The sequence below is a fragment of the Tauraco erythrolophus genome, chromosome 2 (genome assembly GCF_009769465.1).
Source record: "Tauraco erythrolophus isolate bTauEry1 chromosome 2, bTauEry1.pri, whole genome shotgun sequence".
NCBI classification, from domain to species: Eukaryota; Metazoa; Chordata; class Aves; order Musophagiformes; family Musophagidae; genus Tauraco; species Tauraco erythrolophus.
The window spans coordinates 38,343,198-38,361,970 of record NC_141466.1 but is presented as its reverse complement, the minus strand read 5'-3'; the positions used below and the strand labels follow the sequence as shown (position 1 = coordinate 38,361,970).

At 38.2% G+C, this 18,773-nt stretch overlaps 1 protein-coding gene across 1 annotated transcript in view; it reads left to right on the top strand.

The window, feature by feature from the left end:
* Nucleotides 1–18,773, top strand: part of RIMS1 (regulating synaptic membrane exocytosis 1) — a 349,852-nt gene that overhangs the window by 153,682 nt on the left and 177,397 nt on the right. The window contains exons 4-5 of the mRNA XM_086625267.1: nt 7,491–7,834; nt 10,173–11,044. Of these exons, the coding sequence (XP_086481393.1) occupies nt 7,491–7,834; nt 10,173–11,044 (1,216 nt within the window). The remainder of the gene's footprint in view (nt 1–7,490; nt 7,835–10,172; nt 11,045–18,773) is intronic.

The window sequence follows — 18,773 nt, the reverse complement described above, 5'->3', positions numbered from 1 at the left end:
GGCTTAGAATTCTCCCACTGCCGAGGAAATAAAAATACTGGGGGTGAAACTGGGTGATGTGGACAAGATGAGCGAGAAAGGAGTGAGCGTAGCAATACAGAAAATGGATTTAAATGGAGTAAGCTTAAACACAGAGCCTGTGGAGGAATGAAACCATTGGGATGTTCGGGATTACTGAGTTTCAAAACAAATGGTCTAAGCGTCATCATGATGAGCTGTGGATAAATAAAGCCTGTGCTGTCTGATGCTCCATAGACTTTTCTTGAGGGTTTGTTTTTATTCTAAAAATGAAATTCTTACGCCCAGACAAATCGCCCCAAACAATTAATACTTCCTGAATCTCTCTGATTTTTAACCAGCCACGATAAAGTCTCTTTGATTTTTAACCTCTCCCTTCTCCTGGTATGATAGTCTCTTCTGTCTCCCTCCAAATTGTACATTTGCAAATTTTGATCATTTTAGTTAGAAGGAGACCTAAAATCAGATCTGCAAGGACGTTCAGGTGTAAGGTTTCACAATTTGTCCGAACTATAGCCCTGCTTTAGGAGGTCTCACAACTGTAACTGAGACAATGTGGTTTTTGTAGTATGTTTTTAGTGGTTTGTATTAATTTATTTGTGTGGTAGACTTAGAAAAAACACCTTGCAGGGGAACAACATTTCAAATTACTGTATGTAAATGTGCCGGTGTGAATTTTTAGACCAAAACAAAGACTTCTCCATTAGCCATTTTGGCTTTTGCCATGACCTCCAAAGGCATTCTCAGAGAAGTACATTGCAATAGTGACTGGAACCTGGCTGAGTGCAGTTTTACAGCTGTTTTACATTTGATAACTTTATAGTTGCCTGAATATATAACTTCCAGCTTGCAGTTTGCTGCAGGATTATTCTAGAGAATGTCTAATTTTCGTGGAAGTCGTTGGGAGCTTTCTGAAAGATTGGCAGCTGTAGCTGAGAGATTTTGGCAGCAGGGCATGTGAAGTAAGTCAGTTGGATTTTTGTTTTATTTTTATCTTAAAATGACTAGTAACGCAGTTGCTAGCAGCAGCGTCAACAAAACTGGCATAAAATACCCTTTTGGTGTTAACTCCTTGAATCATTGCTTCACGGCACCTCTTCTGCATCTTTCTATCAGCAGTTTGTGATTGGGGGTTTAGAAATTTAGGCCAGGAATAAGATTAGGATCAAGGTGTGAAGTGTGTGTTCACTTGCCTAAAAGTAGGCATCTGATGCCATTTTTGATGCCCTGTGGTATGTAAGACACATGCATATGGCTGGCAGATGGGACATGACTCCTGAGGCAGGCTTATGCCCTCTTAAGTGGCAGGTGGCAGCCAGGTGGGATGTGCTGACTTATCTCTAATGGCACTAGCCTATCATTAGGCACAGGATTTCATTTTATTTTTTCACGTCTACTTGAAAGTGAGTGGATGGAAACTTAAATACCTGTCATGCCCATAGTAATTTCTGTATAGACAGGAAAAATTTAAGCACTTTACTCCCACCCTTATTCGTACACATAGGATCTGATTTGGAAAGTTAACATCTCAGTTAGTTAACTGCGAAAGGCAAGCAGGAAAAGAGTACAAAGTGAGCTCTCTAGTGAAACTGGACAATTCTGATAAGGTGGGCTTTTTAACATTCCTCCTGGATGCTCTGAGTTGAACATGTAAGTGGCACCACAGACTTTAAGATGACGTGTAGTTCTCTGAGCAGTGGGGCCGTGTTCCCTGTGAACATGTTTTGCGGTTGAATTGCTGTGCAGATTCTGTGATGCCAATAAAGATTGCACTAATGATATATTTATAGGGCTTTTATAGAACTGCCTGTTTCATGAAGCTTTTAAAAATATAATCCCTTGAAAACTTCCACGCCTGTGCAAAATTTTATTGCATTTGTCCAGTGGGTTAAAACATTATTGGAGGGTGTGGGGAGAGAAGGGAGAAGAAACCAATCAGCTGTCTCATTTTCTTGCCAATCTGGGATAAAAATATCAAGCTGAAAACCTAAGTTATGAAGAAAATCTGCTCTGCACAGGAATGGAAGAACAGGGAGTGCTAGAATGGCTTTTTATCACAGTCCTGAAATGGCTGAGCCCTGTATGTCTGATGAGCATCAGCGTGGGGGAACCAGTCCCCTCCCTGCTTGCAGAGAACAGTACAGAATTGTACTGTCCTTTTGAACCCTTCAATCTAGAGGAGAGGCTTCAGCAAAAGCAGATCCTAGACTCTTAGGCTACTTCTTTACTAACAAATTAAAAGTGATCTGGGATTGTTCCTAGGCATTAGAGTATCTAACTAGTAAACCAACAGAAGGCTGCTTGGCACACTTTTGGTCTTCTGCCCACCAGCGCTTTCTCATCATTTTTTTTCCTGGTAGTTTGGGAGTTGGGGTGCTCCAATGCTTATCTCCAGGAGAGGGTTTGTATACAGCCACCTTGCTTTGAAGTAGAGCAGAGATCCTAGTGGAGGTGCAGGGTGTTTCATGTCGTTTGGCATCAGTGCTCAAAAACATTTCTGTGCAAGTTTAATGTACTAGTATGGGTGTAATTTCAAGATGTAGTTTAACAGGTGATGATGAGCCACTGCCATAGAGAAAGCATCCTCTTCTCCCTATTTGCCTCGGTTCCTGGCCACATGATTTCACTACTCATCTTATCCCTCCATGAGAAAAATAAGCATGACAAAAAATGAAACCAAATAATAATAAAAAAGATAAATTTCTACTATGTTAGGTCCTGTGAGGACCTAACAGTCAAGGGAGGGGCTACAAGGGAGCATGCAGTCTAGTGAAGCTGAGAACAAGGAAGGGAGAGGACAAACCCAGATATAGGGAGAAAGAAGAGCAGGAGAGGAGGGAAGTGGTGAGAAGACCTTACGTTTTGGTGACCAGGAGACATTGGATGAACTCAGCTGTCTGTACACTTTTGAAAAATATGTTTGGTGAAAGCTTGGATTCACAAGCACATTTCATTAGAAAAGTAGAGTTGTTTACCTGTTTAAATTTTGGACTAATGCAGGGATTCAAGTAGATTTTCAGCTTCATTTATTTAGATTTTAATGGACTGAAGCTGTCATGACACTTAAGCTAGGATTTTATTAAAGAATTAATTTTGATATAGCAAAAGAGATAAATGCAATGCTATATACTAATTTCATGGTTTGCTGCATACTTTAAGTTATCCCAGAAGCATTAAGTGATACATAGTCTAACTTATGGCTGTGAACGTATAGATTTGTAAGAGCAAATGGATAACATTTCTCCCCTCTGACTTTCATAGAATCATAGAATGGCATAGGCTGGAAGGGACCTCAGAGATCATCTAATCCAACCTCCCTGTCATGGGCAGGGATGCCTCTCAGCTAGACCAGGCTACTCAAGGCTCCGTCCAACCTGCCCTTGAACACCTCCAGGGAGGGGGCTCTACTGAAGTTAATTGTGCTTCAGGCAAAGAAGAGAGCCTGCCTAATTAGAGCTGTCTGAAGTAAATAGTGCCTTCTAGAAGTGCATAGAAAAAGGTGGCTAGAGGAACATTAACAAAAACAATAAACTGAAAAGATGTTATGTATATACCCTTCAGAAGGGAAATAATTAAGACAGCATGAAGGTTCACTAAGGAGTAGCTTGTGGCCTGCTGGATTAGCACACTTGTTAGCTAATTTGCTGTACAGAGATGAAGCAGGATGCATGGGAGTCACTGTGGGTTTGCCATTTCTCAACTCATGCAGCGCGAAGGAGCCTCCTGAGAATCTGGGCTTGAGTGAAGGATTTGGGGAACTTACTCTGACCTCAGTCTGAGTTTTGCTGGGCACGTGTCACACAAATTTCGTACGAAGTTCGTGTCCTTCCTAATACGGCTTTAGCCTCCCAGTGCATGTTTGCAAGTCTCCAGATTTGAATTTGAAAAAAGCCTTTTTTTTCTGCATTCTAAAATGCAGTTTTGAAATATGTAATTATGAAGAAGCATTCTTATTTTTCTAACTGAATATGCTAATTTTCTCTGTGTGTGTAGTTGTGTGTATTATTTACTACGGGCTCTTTCAAGTTGAAATTTCATGTTGTGTTAGTACAGGAATACTGTTCCTACTCATTGTGGATCACATTCACCAGTACCCGTAAGAGTAAGTTTGAGGAATACTTTTTCTGTGAATGAAACACCCCATATTCCACATGAAGGCAAGCATGGGATCCTAGCATGTTTTCACGCAGCCTGTAAAGTTTCCACGTGAATCTGTGTGGGAGCTGTTGACCCACCTCTGCTGAGTCCTGTATGTGCCACTTTGTTTTTATTATGTAGCAGTAAAGCCCAGAACCCTTTGCTATGCTGTGAAAATGCACATTTTTCCACAGCCATGCATACGAACCCTTTGAATGAGGAGCACCTCTTTACTGGTTGTCTTTGATAGCTTCATGTGCAGGTATGCATTGACCTACGATAAACCAGAAACAAACCCAACAGCAGAAAACAGACTCTGGATGTCTTGAGTGACTTACTGTAGCACTGCATCAGAACTCGCCATCCAGAAAAGAGTAAACAGAAACTATTTTTGAAGTGACAGGCCAGAGTAAATAAAATTGTCTTAACACTCTTCATTTTACTGTTGCATCGCATGGAGGTCCAGAAGCCACATTAGAGAGCTGTAATCCTTCATCAGAGCATTTGTTTGGTTGCCTAACATCTGTGGATTGTTAAGATAAGTTATTACACAGACCTGCTTTAGTTTAGATTAGTTTGGACCACATCCCAGTATATTCAATCAGGATATAATTCCTGCATGCTGCTAAATCGCTTGCTCCACATACTTCTCTAAAAATGTTTTTCAATATACAGTTTTGTCACTGAAACTGTTCTGTCACCTCAAGTTCTGGCTTTTTTTTTCCTCTTAAAGAAAAGCTTTTGTTATTTTTCCTTTTGGACTGGATATTATCTCAAGGCAAATGTAGCATTTATTAAGTCCTGAAGAGATTCCTAAACAGGGATGGTAGTGTAGCTTCTATGTGAGTATAATGCCGATTCCTACATGTGTGTTCTGTGGTGATTGGTATGTATTGTGTCCAAACTGCAGTGTTTAAAGACAGCTGTCAGAAAATGGTTTTGTATTTACATGTCTAGTATTTCTTCTTTCTGTATTCTGTATTTTTATGTGTCTATTTTTGCATTAGCTATTCCTATTTGTTCGGTTTTGCATAAAACAAATTACAATATCCAAGGTGGTTATGTAAATTAACGGTAATTTCTTGAAGTTTATTACATACTTTAGACATATTTTAAATGATTAACTACATTAAATTGTAAAGGAAGTCTGTTACCATCTTTACAAATTTACTTGCATGCATACAGACATATGTAATTTAATTACAATATTCAAATTTTACTTTAGTATTCCTTACCCTTCCTTTGATTTATTTTTTTATTAACACTTTTTTCACTTTCCCTGTAAACTGATAAAATACAGACAATGACGTGTTTTTCATTAATGACTTTGGTTTGTAGCATTGACATAGATCTCATGCACAGACACGTGTGTATGCAATCTTGCTGTCTAATAAGCTAACAATTGTGTCAGAGACTATAAAGACATTTAAAAATGTTAGGATTTTTTCCTTTTAGTCTTACTGGTTTTTTAAATGCATGTAATAATAACACCAGATGGACTAAAAATCTATTCTATTAGAACATATAATCTGATAAACTGAGTTTCTGTTTTGTGAGGTATACTAGATGAAGAAAATAAGACATTTTGGAATCAAGAGCTTTTTTTTAAAGGGCTAGCATTTGTTTTATTGAAGTTGCTATTTGTGTTATCCTACTAAGCGTTATTTGTTTTTATCATGATACATGTTTGTGCCACTGTTGGAATAACTGTAGCTTTTGATTAAGTTTTTTTTAATCAATTAAAATTTTAATAAGTATTTTATTATCCTTAGTCATCAGTTGATAAAGGCACAATTCAAATACAGGGAAAAGGGCTGGATGTCTTCTCAGTGTGGTTTGGTCAAACAGTGTAGAAATGGTATTGGAAGTTCTCATGTAGCCATAAGACCTAAACAGATAGTCTCTTTTAGGGCATTTTAAACAAATTGTATTTATGTTAAATATGTAAAATGCCTGGAATTTTCATCTTGCCATGTAAGCCATGCACTTCCTCTCCAGGCCAGAGAATAAGAGAGCTTGGTACCAGAGCTTTGTCCTATTGCAATTTCTTCCCTGAAGTGATTGTTTTTTCTGTTCCTTTTAATTTTAAGTGTTGGATAATTTTGCGACTGTTGCCTCATTCCTGTGTTTATACAAAAGAATATAAGCATATTTTTCATTCCAAATTTAGTAATTTCTTACCCTCCTTACAATTTTACCCATTCTTTTACTTCTTTCCACATTAAACTATTTTCTTTGACATTTTCCTCATTAGTTGTCAGCTTTTTTTCCTCTCATCTCTATTTTTATTTCTGACAAAATTCCTACCTCTTGTACATTCTTCATGCGTTTTGGTTTTTTTGTTCTTCTGCCTCAGACCTCCTTTTGTCTTTGTCTCAACTTTTTCTTAAATATTCACACACTTTAGAGTCCTGATTAACCTTTTATTTTGTTCTGGTGATTTACTCCTGTACATAAAGCTGTCTTGTGCTGTACATAGACTTGAAACATAGAGTCTCGCTTTACTGTGTGTGCTCCTGTTTATCTATGTATTTGGCATTAAAAAAAAAAAACAACAACAATTCCTAAGAAGCACTGCTTATATACACAGCTTAATTGTGATTGCCAGGGAGACATGTTTAATTAATTAGTTTATTATTTACAGCTATAACGCAAAGAGATGGTAAATGATCATTTCCAAGTAGTACAAAACAGAGTTCTTTCACATTCTTTTCGTTAGTGCATTTAGTTTTCTATTAGTAGGTTTCTTTAGGTCTTACCTCACATCTCTGGTAAGTTGTTGTGGATGTAGCTAAAACCATGCACAGTAAACGCTGAATTTATTTGCAGGACAGTGTTCAGTTGTGAGAAAAATTAGTTAAAGGGAAATACCGTGTGGATTTTCTGTGGCAGCGGAGGTTGGGAGTTAGCCGGGCAGGACTCCCCCACCCCAGGTACAAGTCATGTTTAGAGTCTGTTGGGCTTGTCCTGACTGCGATCCACACCGACGACAACAACCCGACTCACCCCACCAACAAAGAAGCAACGAGCGTTGGTCGCGTTGTCGGTGTTTGTTCAGAAGAGGGCTAGGGCTGGGCTGAGGGGGAGTTGCGACAGGTAGGACTGACGTATATTGACAGCACGTTTTGGAGAAGCTCGCATAGCATGTGCCTGTAGGATGCTTGGCTCTAGCCAGTGCAGTCAGTGCTTGGAGAAGCATGTTCTGGGTCCTGTCGTGAGCACCAGCCTTACCAGTTTAGCGAGCAGCAAGAGATCACACCTGCTCTGTGATAGTGAGCATGCGTTTCAGGGTCTGAGAGGTAGCTGTGCTGATTCTTCTTGTTGTCTTCAACTAGGTTATGTGGGTATGCAATTTATGTCGAAAGCAACAAGAAATCCTAACGAAATCCGGAGCGTGGTTTTTTGGAAGTGGACCACAGCCCTCACCCAGCCAGGACGGAACGCTGAGTGACACAGCGACTGGTGGAAGTTCGGATGCACCAAGAGAAAAGAAAGCAAGACTTCAAGAGCGATCGAGATCACAGACTCCCTTAAGTACAGCAACTGCCTCATCACAGGAAATCTCTTCTTCCCGTGTGCAATCCGACCGGAGGAAAGGAGCAGAGGTGTCGCAGCCGGCTATGGGCCCAGACCAAAAGCAAGTTTCCTCAAGGTCTAGAAGTGAACCTCCGAGAGAGAGGTAATGCGTTCTGTCTTGATAGCACCTCACAATTATATAAGCTACTTCAGTAATATTACACGAGCTGGGCCATGTGTGTGTCTAGAACCATATGAAAACAAAAATTTGATTTACTGACCAGGGAAGGATAAATGTTCACTAGAAAATACATTGATTTGGTCTATGCAACAGAAATGAAGAAAAAAAAAATAATTTTATTTAGAGATATTTCCATGCACTTCAATGCATTTTGTTGTGCACTTTTAATACAAAATTGTAGGTTGCTTTCAAATTTTTAAGTTGGCAGGTATTTTAAAGTTATTAAACAAAGAGCAAGTCTTTAACTTGATGAAATAATGTACTAGAATTTAAAAAAATGACACCCACAATAAAGAAAACAATCTAGCAAACATAAAAACCCACCCTACAGAGTTCTGTCAGATATCCTTATGTGTTATCTTTTTTTCAATGACTGTATTATTGTTAATAATAAACCAGGAACTAATAAAAGAGCTCATTTACACCTGCAAAATAAACATTCACGAGTAACAGCAGTAGTACCATCTTGAATTCAGAGCAAGGTGTATGCAAGAATAAAACCAGCTGGAAGCAAACTATTATATTTTAAGTGAGTAAATGAGTAAATTCGTGAGCTGCATTCACTGTGATGAACAGGTTGAGGAGTAGCAAATCCAGAGAGGCTAATGTGATGAAGCACCCTCTGTTCTTTTGGCTGCTGTTTGGCAGATGGCAGAGCAATTGAGGAGAGAGCCTGTGGCAACAGTACAAGAGTCTTCCATAGAAGATTCTCCCTTGTCCAGAGCAGTTGAAGATTTTTTTTTTTTCATAGCTACTGAAGTTGGAAATGGATAGTGAACAGTCGCTAGTAAGTTACTGAGTGGGTGAGGTCCATCTGGGTTTGATAGCACCAAAACTCAGGTTATTGCTATGTATATGTATGATGTAAACAAACGCATGGTGCCCTCCTCTAATTCTTTTGACTTTTTTTCTCCAACACTGGAAAGGCCTCTAGAGCAGTTGTCACTCAGCTGAAGGACACTTTTAGGGCAGCAAAATGCTTTCTATTTCTGCTTTGCTGTCCGAAAGTGAGGTGGTTATGTAAATTATACAATAGTAATGTTCTCTGCTTGTCATTGAGACTTTCAAGTGAAGTCCAAGGGTTCTGAGTGGAGAGCATCTATGATAAGCTCAAGTCCCATTTATTGCCAAAACTCAGGAGGAACAGGAGATGGAGAAAAACGAGACAGAAGCTTAACTTGGATCATATCCAATATTACCTGTCCATATATGAAAATCTGTGGTAGGAAGATACTGTAGATGTATCAGTTGTGGAAGGGAAGATTCAGTGCCAGAAAACAAAGTCCTAGTGACTTTGTCCTAGTGCAGATTCGTCTCAAATACAATGTGTAGCTGTGTCCAACCTTCTTAAAAATTGATGGATTGGTATGTGAACTGATAAACAAAAGGGCAACTGGAATGATGAGAGAAATAAAAATATCCAGTATAAGGGGATTTTATGATTCTTCGGCTTGCTTACTTTCCCAAAGCAGAAGACCAAAGAGGAGAGAGCATAATTTTCATGCTCTTTCATTATTCATTGTTTTGTACTTTGGCTGTATAGAGAAATAAATTACATTTTTCATCCTCTTTTATTACCAGAGAAAGGAATGCCATTAATTTATCTCAAGGAGTCAATTTGCTTTTCTTTATATGCTTATCAAATAGGCACTTCTTTTTAGAGTTTTAGTAAGATAAAGCAAACAAGGTAAAATATTATTGGTTTATTATATTATTATTATCCACTTCTGGATATATTCTCTTTTGCATTTTTTTGTATCTGTATTACTTCTGTCTGCAATATTGTGGGAGATACTCCATTTGGTGGTGTTTATATTTATGCTGTCAGGGTGCTTGAAGTGAATTGCGTGTATGTGATTAGTCTGTAACTCTCATGACTGCTGCCAGGAAAATGGAGAACATGCTTCAATACTCTGTCATAGTGCTGCAGTGACTACAAGATGACTTTGAGACTTCCTGCTTATGTGGGTAAATTATTTTTATCTGCATTTATCCATCTTAATATTCTTTGTGATTTTACTCAATTAATTGGACCAGACGTAATTTGTGGTTTTGTGGACTCTGGAAGTTGTTCGCTATAGGAAAATAAAAGTACTGCTGGAAGGATTAATAGATGGAATTCATGTTGATGGATCCAGTACCTTTCTATATGTTTTGCCATAGCTTATCCTGGTTTATAATCTATTTACCATAACAGTATACACAAGTACTTTTGTTTTGCATTCAATTCTTCAAGTTATTGTACTCCTTTTCATTGTAGGAAGAAGGCAACAGTGGTTTCAGACCAGAATGGCAAAGGTTTAAAGAGTGAGCGCAAGCGTGTGCCAAAATCCTCACTTCAAAAAGAAGGACCAGCAGATGACAGGGAGCGTAAAGAACGACATGAAGGTAGAAGGCTGGAGAAAGGCAAGTCCCAGGACTACCCAGACTTGCCAGAGAAACTTGAGGAAGGCAAAGTGCCTGATGATGAAAAACAAAGGAAGGAAGATGAATATCATACCCGTTACAGGAGTGACCCCAATCTGGCAAGATATCCTGTAAAACCACCTCCCGAGGAACAGCAGATGCGCATGCACGCGAAAGTTTCTAAAGCACGGCACGAGAGAAGACACAGTGATGTAGCTTTGCCACATACAGAAATGGAGGAAGCGGAGGTACCTGAGAATAAATTAGGAAAACGCTCACAATTACAGGGAACTCAGGACAGAAAATCTCTTGTGGAAACTCAGAGGTCGTACTCTATAGACAGAACAGGTGATGTAAGAATTTCTGTTTCTAAACAATTAACTAATCATAGCCCACCAACTCCCAGGCATAGTCCAGTTCCTATAGAACACGTAGAATACAAGAACCACGATTCCTTTAAAAAACAGAGCCGCCTTGATCCTAGCTCTGCTATTCTCATGCGAAAAGCAAAGCGGGAGAAAATGGAGACCATGCTAAGGAATGATTCCCTTAGCTCTGACCAGTCGGAATCAGTGCGGCCATCCCCTCCAAAGCCTCATAGAGCAAAAAGAGGCGGAAAGAAAAGGCAGATGTCAGTTAGTAGCTCAGAGGAAGAAGGGGCATCAACACCAGAATATACTAGCTGTGAAGATGTGGAGATAGAAAGTGAAAGTGTCAGTGAAAAAGGTAAGGACCTTTATGTATATTATGCACATGGCCATGGTTTGGGGAAAAAAAATCTGTATTTTTCTCTCTCTTTTGCCTCTTTTTCTAAACATACAGCTTTGTTTTTTCCCTTACCTTTCTTTTTTTTTTCTTTTCCAACTAAGAAGTGTCTTATACCTGTTTACATTTGGTTTGCGATGTTTCCTTTTGTGTTCTTAGATGAGGTGGTTACAGGTAGCATCAGCTGGTGAGTTTCTTTCTAATTCGCTTCCCTCTTTCACCTAGAACTGACAGAATTTAAGCGTTCTAGTTTATTCTCTTGATGGTATCTGTACCTCTTTGGTCATTGCTTCATCCTTTTGTCTGTATGCAGAATAATTTTCTGTGAATGAATTGAAATGGAAAAGGAGTTTTGTAACAATCTGAGTAGGCTGTTACAAAGCATCGTAATCTTACTGACACCTCAATCTTAAGGTATACAGTATTTTGCTACATTTAGTAAAATATCAAGGATCTGCCAGAGTTCGTTGTTAATAAGGACAGGATATGGAGCAAGGGAAGTGTTATATAGGAAAGAAATAAGAATTTCCTAACCTGTTGTCTAGATGAATTTGCTCTGAAGCTTACAAGTATGTTTAAAATCTGTTATTTCAGTTTGTCTTAATCTGTTGATGGTAACATTCTGCAGTAAGGAATAAGCATAGTATACTGTTGGCTTTTAAACAAAACCTTTCTTCTGGGTGAAGAAGTTAATCAAATTCATGAATGGTGAACAGATAATATAAGCATCATCAGAAAAGACTGTGGTAGAACCTAACAACTGTCTTACAACCCTAACTTGTCTTTAAGCGACACTACAGTGAGCTGAAGGCTTTTTGTGTCTTTGGAAGTAGCTTTTAGCTCTTTAGTTTAATTATCTGTGTTTGTAACTTGGAAGTTTTCTGGTGGTGTTTATATTCAAAATGCCAACGGCTTGTCTGCATTGCCTTTTAGTTCCTGGCACTGTTTCCTGACATGTCTTTGATTCATATATGCTAACCTGTCTGTCTTTATCTGATGTTGTGGTCTCCTGACATCCCCTAAAGCTCCAGGCGCACATATAAAAGGAGAAAACATTCCTCTCCTATTCCATCTGAATAGCTGCTTTTTTAAACTATCTAAGCACTAACTTTTCCAGACGATGATCACGCCCCTGAAATCTTAATCCAGACTCCACTTAGACATAAAAAACCCACACTTTTTTGACTGGGGGGGGGGTTGTCAAACACTAGAACATACTGCACAGAGACGTTGTACAGTCTCCATCCTTGGAAATGCTAAAAACCTAAATGGAAAAGGCTCTGAGCAATCTGCTCTAGCTGACCCTGCTTTTAAGCAAGGGGATTTGAACTAGGGACCTACAGAGGTCCCTTCCAGTCTCAACTATCCCGTCTTTCTAAGAGAACACATCCTGCTCTCTTATTTTGTGGCAGTGCTTTATGCGACTTCCTCTGTTCATAGTAGTGGTCTATAATATAGCATTTCCTTTCCATCTTTGTTACTTGCTTTCATTTATGTGTATCAGTTTGAGGTTGCTTATGAAGTAGAAAGGATTTCCTGTATTCAGTGAGGGGTGTCATTATAAACTGGAAGATCGTTGATGTGAAAATCAAGTCCAGGATGGAAGGTCATTGATACTGATATCAATATGTTGATATAGTTTGCTCTGTAATGGTCCCTTGTAAGTAAAACCTTTCAATGGTTGTTTTCAGGCTCGTGGCACTGATCTCAGCTTTTGACCAATTTCCTGTTGTACTGTTAAACCATTAAAGGTTGGACTTTTTTTCTTCTGTGTTTTGAATCCCAGACAACTTCAAATGTCGCTAAATGCTTATCTTCTTGATAACTGAATCAAGTTCTTGGTAACCTCCAAGACAGATATTTAGGCTCCTTCTTTAGACGGTGGAGGCCTTGATCTGTATCACATCACAGTGCTACCTGACTGTATTTGAATAAAAATTACAGATAGGAGTATGTTAGAGACCTGTCTGACCATTGCTGGCTCAATACTTGGTTAACATTGTTGAGCATTCCTTGAGACCTTATCTCTACTTGTCAGTAAGCTAGCGCCATGTTATTCATCAGAATATATATACACACATATATATGTGTATATGTATATATACATATATAATATATGCAATGCATATATATAATATATGCAATGCATATATATATAATATATGCAATGCATTAATTACAGAAATATATTTATTAATTTAGTAGTTTCGAGACGTAGCTGTTGATGTTTTTTTTTTTGCTTGACCTTGATACAACTTTTACAGTCTTTGTCATGGGAAAATAAGTGGAAAGCCTTTGAAGCTGGGGGTATAGTACAAAAAAAGATCTAGGAAATGTGAATACAGATGAGAAGGAAGCAGCGTTTTTGGTAGTAAAGTATCTAATTATTTTCCGAATTAAATTTTCATCAGTACTTACAAAGAATCTGCAGTATTTTATAGGAATAGATGGAAAGGCAGGAAATTTTATTACCTAAGAAAACCTTCTAGAAAGCCTTCAACATTTTGAAAGGAGAAATGCCACAGTAAAAGAGTGTAGTGTTAAAAAAATTATACAAACAATTAAAAAAATGCCCCTCTCGTAACTGAGTTCAGAATCCATTCTTTACAATTAGCAGCGTTGTTATAAGTAGAATTTCACCCACCATTCCTTCAGTGCTTTGCTAGTAATTTGAGAGAGATCCTGCACAGCTCCCTGGTTGTACTGCTTTCAGTTTATAAGCCCAGGAGGGTCTGGAATCCATCCTTTCTTATCTAAATATAAGCTCAGTCAGAAACCTGGTGCCAAAGTAATATAAACGGAGCTAGAAAGATAGAATTATTGCAAATAAAATTTTTAACTTTGTACAGCCTTACCAAGAAAAAACAAGATCTTAAAATTCACATTTGAGGAGTGCCAATATAAAGCAATCAGCAACTGAGTAATAAAAATGTACTATTTTCAATACTATGTTGAACAACTAAAATAGAAGATTTCTATGGAAGATAGCTTAGAGAAGTGTTTAAAAGAAAATGATGCCTCATAGAAATGTAAGGTATAAATAGAGTGGATAAGACTGTATTGAAAATCAATAGCCAAAAATGACATATAATGTAGATACTGTGCAAAAGTATCTTTTTAACATTTGCATTTCCTAGAAACACTGTTCAAGATTGCATTACCCTGTCTTCTGAGCACAAAAAACCTTCTAAAAGTGATATTCATAAATACAAAGCAAGCTAATTTACTTAGTACATCCCTTGCTATTTACTGTAATCATTTAATATGTATTTCTTCAAAATTATTATCAAAATAACTCAAAAGCACTGGAGATAATTTCTTTCAAAAAAATAAATGTCTTTTGCAATGCACTGGGATTTTGTCTCTTTGGCAGAGGACACAAAAACATGAGTTGTTTCCACGTTGGAGTAAATCTAGAGAAAGAACTGTTTAGTGGTGTCCATGAAAGTAATCTCAAATTTCTTTTTAAAAGTTCTACACCCTTTACAGGACACCATTACTGATTGCTGATAATAATTTTTGTCCTATTATTGATATAGACTGCAGGACTCTCTACGCTGTGATTTATAATAGTTGAACATTAGGTGGAATGAGTTTCCAGTGACAACACTATCCTGGCAAGGCAAAAGGAGTCCTCTTAGAAGGCTTCAATTGCATTCATACTTGCTTCAAAGACTTGCTAATATAACATAAACAAGGCTGTTACAAAGGAAATCCAGACCTCGTTTTAAAACAGAGGGCAGCTTCTGCCTACTGCCATCCAATGAAGAATGCAAATGAGGTTTGGAGTAAGTTTGAGAAAAAATATTTTTTTAAAAGTTTAAAACCAAGTATTTGTGTAAAACTAGTAGATTTGTGTCTGGACGAGGTTGTACGTAACTTCTTTTATCCTGTAATAGACACAAAATATGTTCTAGACTTCTGTCATTAAGTCTTTGAAACTGGAAGATAAAACGATGCTGGAAATTGGAACGTGAGGAGATACTGAAAGCTGCTGATGTACTTTTATGTAAATAGATGTACTAATGGTTTTATGTTTTACGTGCTCATTGTTCGTATTTGCCTAAATGTGTATTTTGTTCACATCATCTAGGCTTGAAAATATGGCTAATACGTATTGTCAGCAAAATGAAAAGATGAGTAAAATTCACTTTGTGTCCTTGCTAATGGATTTAATTGGGAGTGAAAAGGGCATGACAGAGTTGGAGCCTTGTTTGAAAAATACCTCCTGAGGTGACATGCTGGCTTCTTTCAGTGAAGATGCGATTTTTTCACTCATAGTGCCTTTCTTACAGTACCAGGAGGAACAGAGTGACCCGATCTTGTTTCGTTCTTCTGACACTACCCTTCTAGTTAGAAAGCGTTAGGGGCAGGGATCTTGCTGGGATCCTGGTGAATGCACAGGTGCGAAGCCGGGGGGATGTAACCAGGAGAAGAGGACCTCAAGGTCAAAAGGAGAAAGAGACACTGTGGTTTGCAGGTGAATGTGTTGGTGCTGGCTCAGCTCCAGGAGGAGTGGATCCAACCCCTTCCTCTGTCCTCCTCTGGTGTTCCGAGTGCCGCTTTGGGTGCTTGTGCTTGGAAGTACTCCTGGGGGAAGGAGAGCATAAATTAAATCCCTGTCCCAGTGATGTCTTCCAAGTGCTGTAGCAAGGAAGGTAGCTTGTGGTCTAAGAGAGAAACCACACACATGCATCAGGATGTATAAATGGACCGAAAGGAAACATCAGGAAAAAGCTGTAGAGAAGAGGAGGCTGGTTTAAATGGTTTTAGTTAAGCGTTTTTACTGAGGTATTTTAAATCTGGAGTGTAGGCAAGTCAAGTTGTAATGTAACATCTGCTAGCATATTTTAACATCTGTTCACTTGGAGAGAGTTGGGCATGGAATTTTAAAAAGAGCTGAATTTGTTTAAAAACGTGACTGAACTTTAACTTAGTGTGAAATAAAATGCCCATGCTAGGAAGATTGTTAGTTCTTAGCAGTTAGTTCCAATTTATCTTCTAGCCCTTGTGCAATAATTTAGATCTACATTTGATTCAGATTTTTATGAAAATATAATCTAAAATGTCTTTAGTTTCAAAATTTTGGTCAGTGCTAACATTATTTAGTGCTATCAATATTCAGTGCTTTTGAGTAGCTGAAATTATTTACAGTAGTTATTGGAGTTGTAAATAAGTGCTTGTTAAATTAGGTTTGAGCAGTGAGAAATCTGTTTTGTGGATATGGAATTATATAAAGTGCATAAACGCGTATGCAAATGAAATCAGCTGAGCTTGAGTGGGAAAAAAGTCATACTGTTGCCGAGAAATCCAACAGTTCAGTGAGCTATGTAACCATATAAATGGGGGTGTCACGGGAGATATGTCACTGAATTCTCCTTTGAAATCCTAATAAAGCCCTGTCTCTGGTTTACCTTAAGAAGGTTGTGAACATGCTGGAGGGAGTTTTCAGAAGAGGAGTGAGATTGACTATATAATATATAAGGAAAAGTGGAATGGATTGAGGCCTGAATAGCCTAGAAAAGAAAGAAGAAAAAAAAATAAAAAGAAAAAACTAGAACAAAACAAAAGGCAAGGAGGCAGGTCTGGACTTCATATGGGAAAGAAGAGATTGAGTGAGTGCTTCTCTCTTCCCCTGGAGGGTAAAGTTACTACTAGGGAGGTTAAAGCTCGGTGCCAGAAACCATGGCAAATCTGAGGACAGATAAGCAAAGTTAAGGATAATTGTAATTGTAATTTCTTACTCAGTTGAAACAGAGGATTCCTGGAAATAAAAATCTATTTCTTCATAGTCTGCACTGAAACTGCTCCATGTTAGAAATACCACTGTTGTTCCTTTGGCAAGCTCTGGGCCAAGGTGGGGAAATCTGGGACTGAATCCAGTACTCCTGACTGTAGCTTATCCTTTTTGTCACCCTTTAAGTAATGATATTTGATAGGCATTTCTGGTACAAATTAATGTAATAACAATCTGGTTTTGAAAAGGCAAAACTAAAAATAAATGTACATTTCGACTTGACACGGAAGAAAAGCATGGAGGAATTAGGCTCACACCTTTAAAGAGACTTAACAGCTGACAAGCCGGGTAGCTTTAATTTGGGGAGCTGTGAGAGTGTTTGAACCTGTAGAGAAACCCAGGACTTCTCTAGGTTTCTACATGAAAGACCAATTCTCAAGAACATTCAGCAATAAGGTTTTTTCCATACAGAAACCATTGGAGGTAGCAGGCGCGAGAAGAGCAGTGAGAGCTGCGGGTCATGGAGCACTTTTTAAGGGTCTAAGAGGTAGCTGAGAGCTTTTGAAAAACTTGCCCTAATTTAAGCTGCTGAGCACTTTTCAAATGGCAGCTATGCAACGAGCTGGAGTTAAAACAGCTAGCCTGAAACATGGCCCTATGTTATAGACAGAGGTTGATCCTTTCCCCCACTTTGTCTACTACTGCGTATTTTACGTACGCATATATTTTTTATATAACATAAAAGTTACGTGAACTGCTACTAAGGATTTACTGTTACTCTTTTGATTGGAGAACTTAAAGGAAAAGGTAAATCTTGAAGGATGAACCAAACTATTTTTGGTAAAGCTACATAACTGTGGATGGTCTGTGCAGCATATCGAAGGATGAGTTTCGATCTTGGGACTGAAATCCAAACATTTGCTTTTTTACACCTATATAGGGAAACTGCCCCCCTTTGGGTGAAAAATGAAAGCCTGTGAAAGAAGAAGGTAAATTAGTTATTGGCTTGATATGGAATAATACACACACTTTTATTATTTTTAGAGTTAATGTTAATTATAGAGTTAACTAGGAGCAAACAAGCATCTGATTCTGTTGTTTTCTGAAAAAGTTCATTCTGTTTCTTTTTCTTAGTCACAGGGATTCAGTGTATTCATTCTGATCGTCCTAAATTATATCGAGTCCAAACATAGGCATTATACCATATTGTACTGAGTATTATTGGTTAGTATTTTGTGTTAGCATTTCTCTGCTATCTCTTTTGATATCTTGGTTTTGCTTATAATAATACACTTAATTACTGTAATACACAAGAACCATCCAGTTTCTTTCTTTCAACACAACTTTGAGCAGGCAGACTGGCCTATTTGAGCTTTCTAAAATTAGTGTGCTGATAAATGACCTCTAGGAAAAACTTGATTTTGTCAGAAAGAAGGTTAAGAAGTATGAATCATATGTGTTTCCTTTGACTAGATATGCATGGTTTCATCCTGTTCCTGTCCATTCTGAATATCCTGCTGAAAACTGTCTTCCCATCTTTGCTCATATGTCTTTGCATTGCTCTAATGCTTTCTTCTTTCCTTCTTTCTCCTTTTGTACAATATATGGTCTTCACAGTCAGGGACTCCTCACTTACACTTTGAAATCACTCAAGTTGATTCTTGTCTCCATTTCTCCTATGATACCAAGCACAAGAGCTATGTTTTCAAATGTGCACATCTCATATGGCCTCTCAATGGCCATATTTACTGAATTAGTAAATTAAACAGCCGTTCTTTGACATCTTTGGCCAAGTGACAAAACACGGCACATTTCCATATGATGAAGCTCTTGAATTCTTCAAAAGAAAGGCTGCATGGAAGCTGTCTTTTAGGATTTATTCTTGGCCAGTCTCCTGCCTAGAAATAAACAGGAGAGTGCTAACTGATCCAGGGCACAACGGTTCCAGGGGCT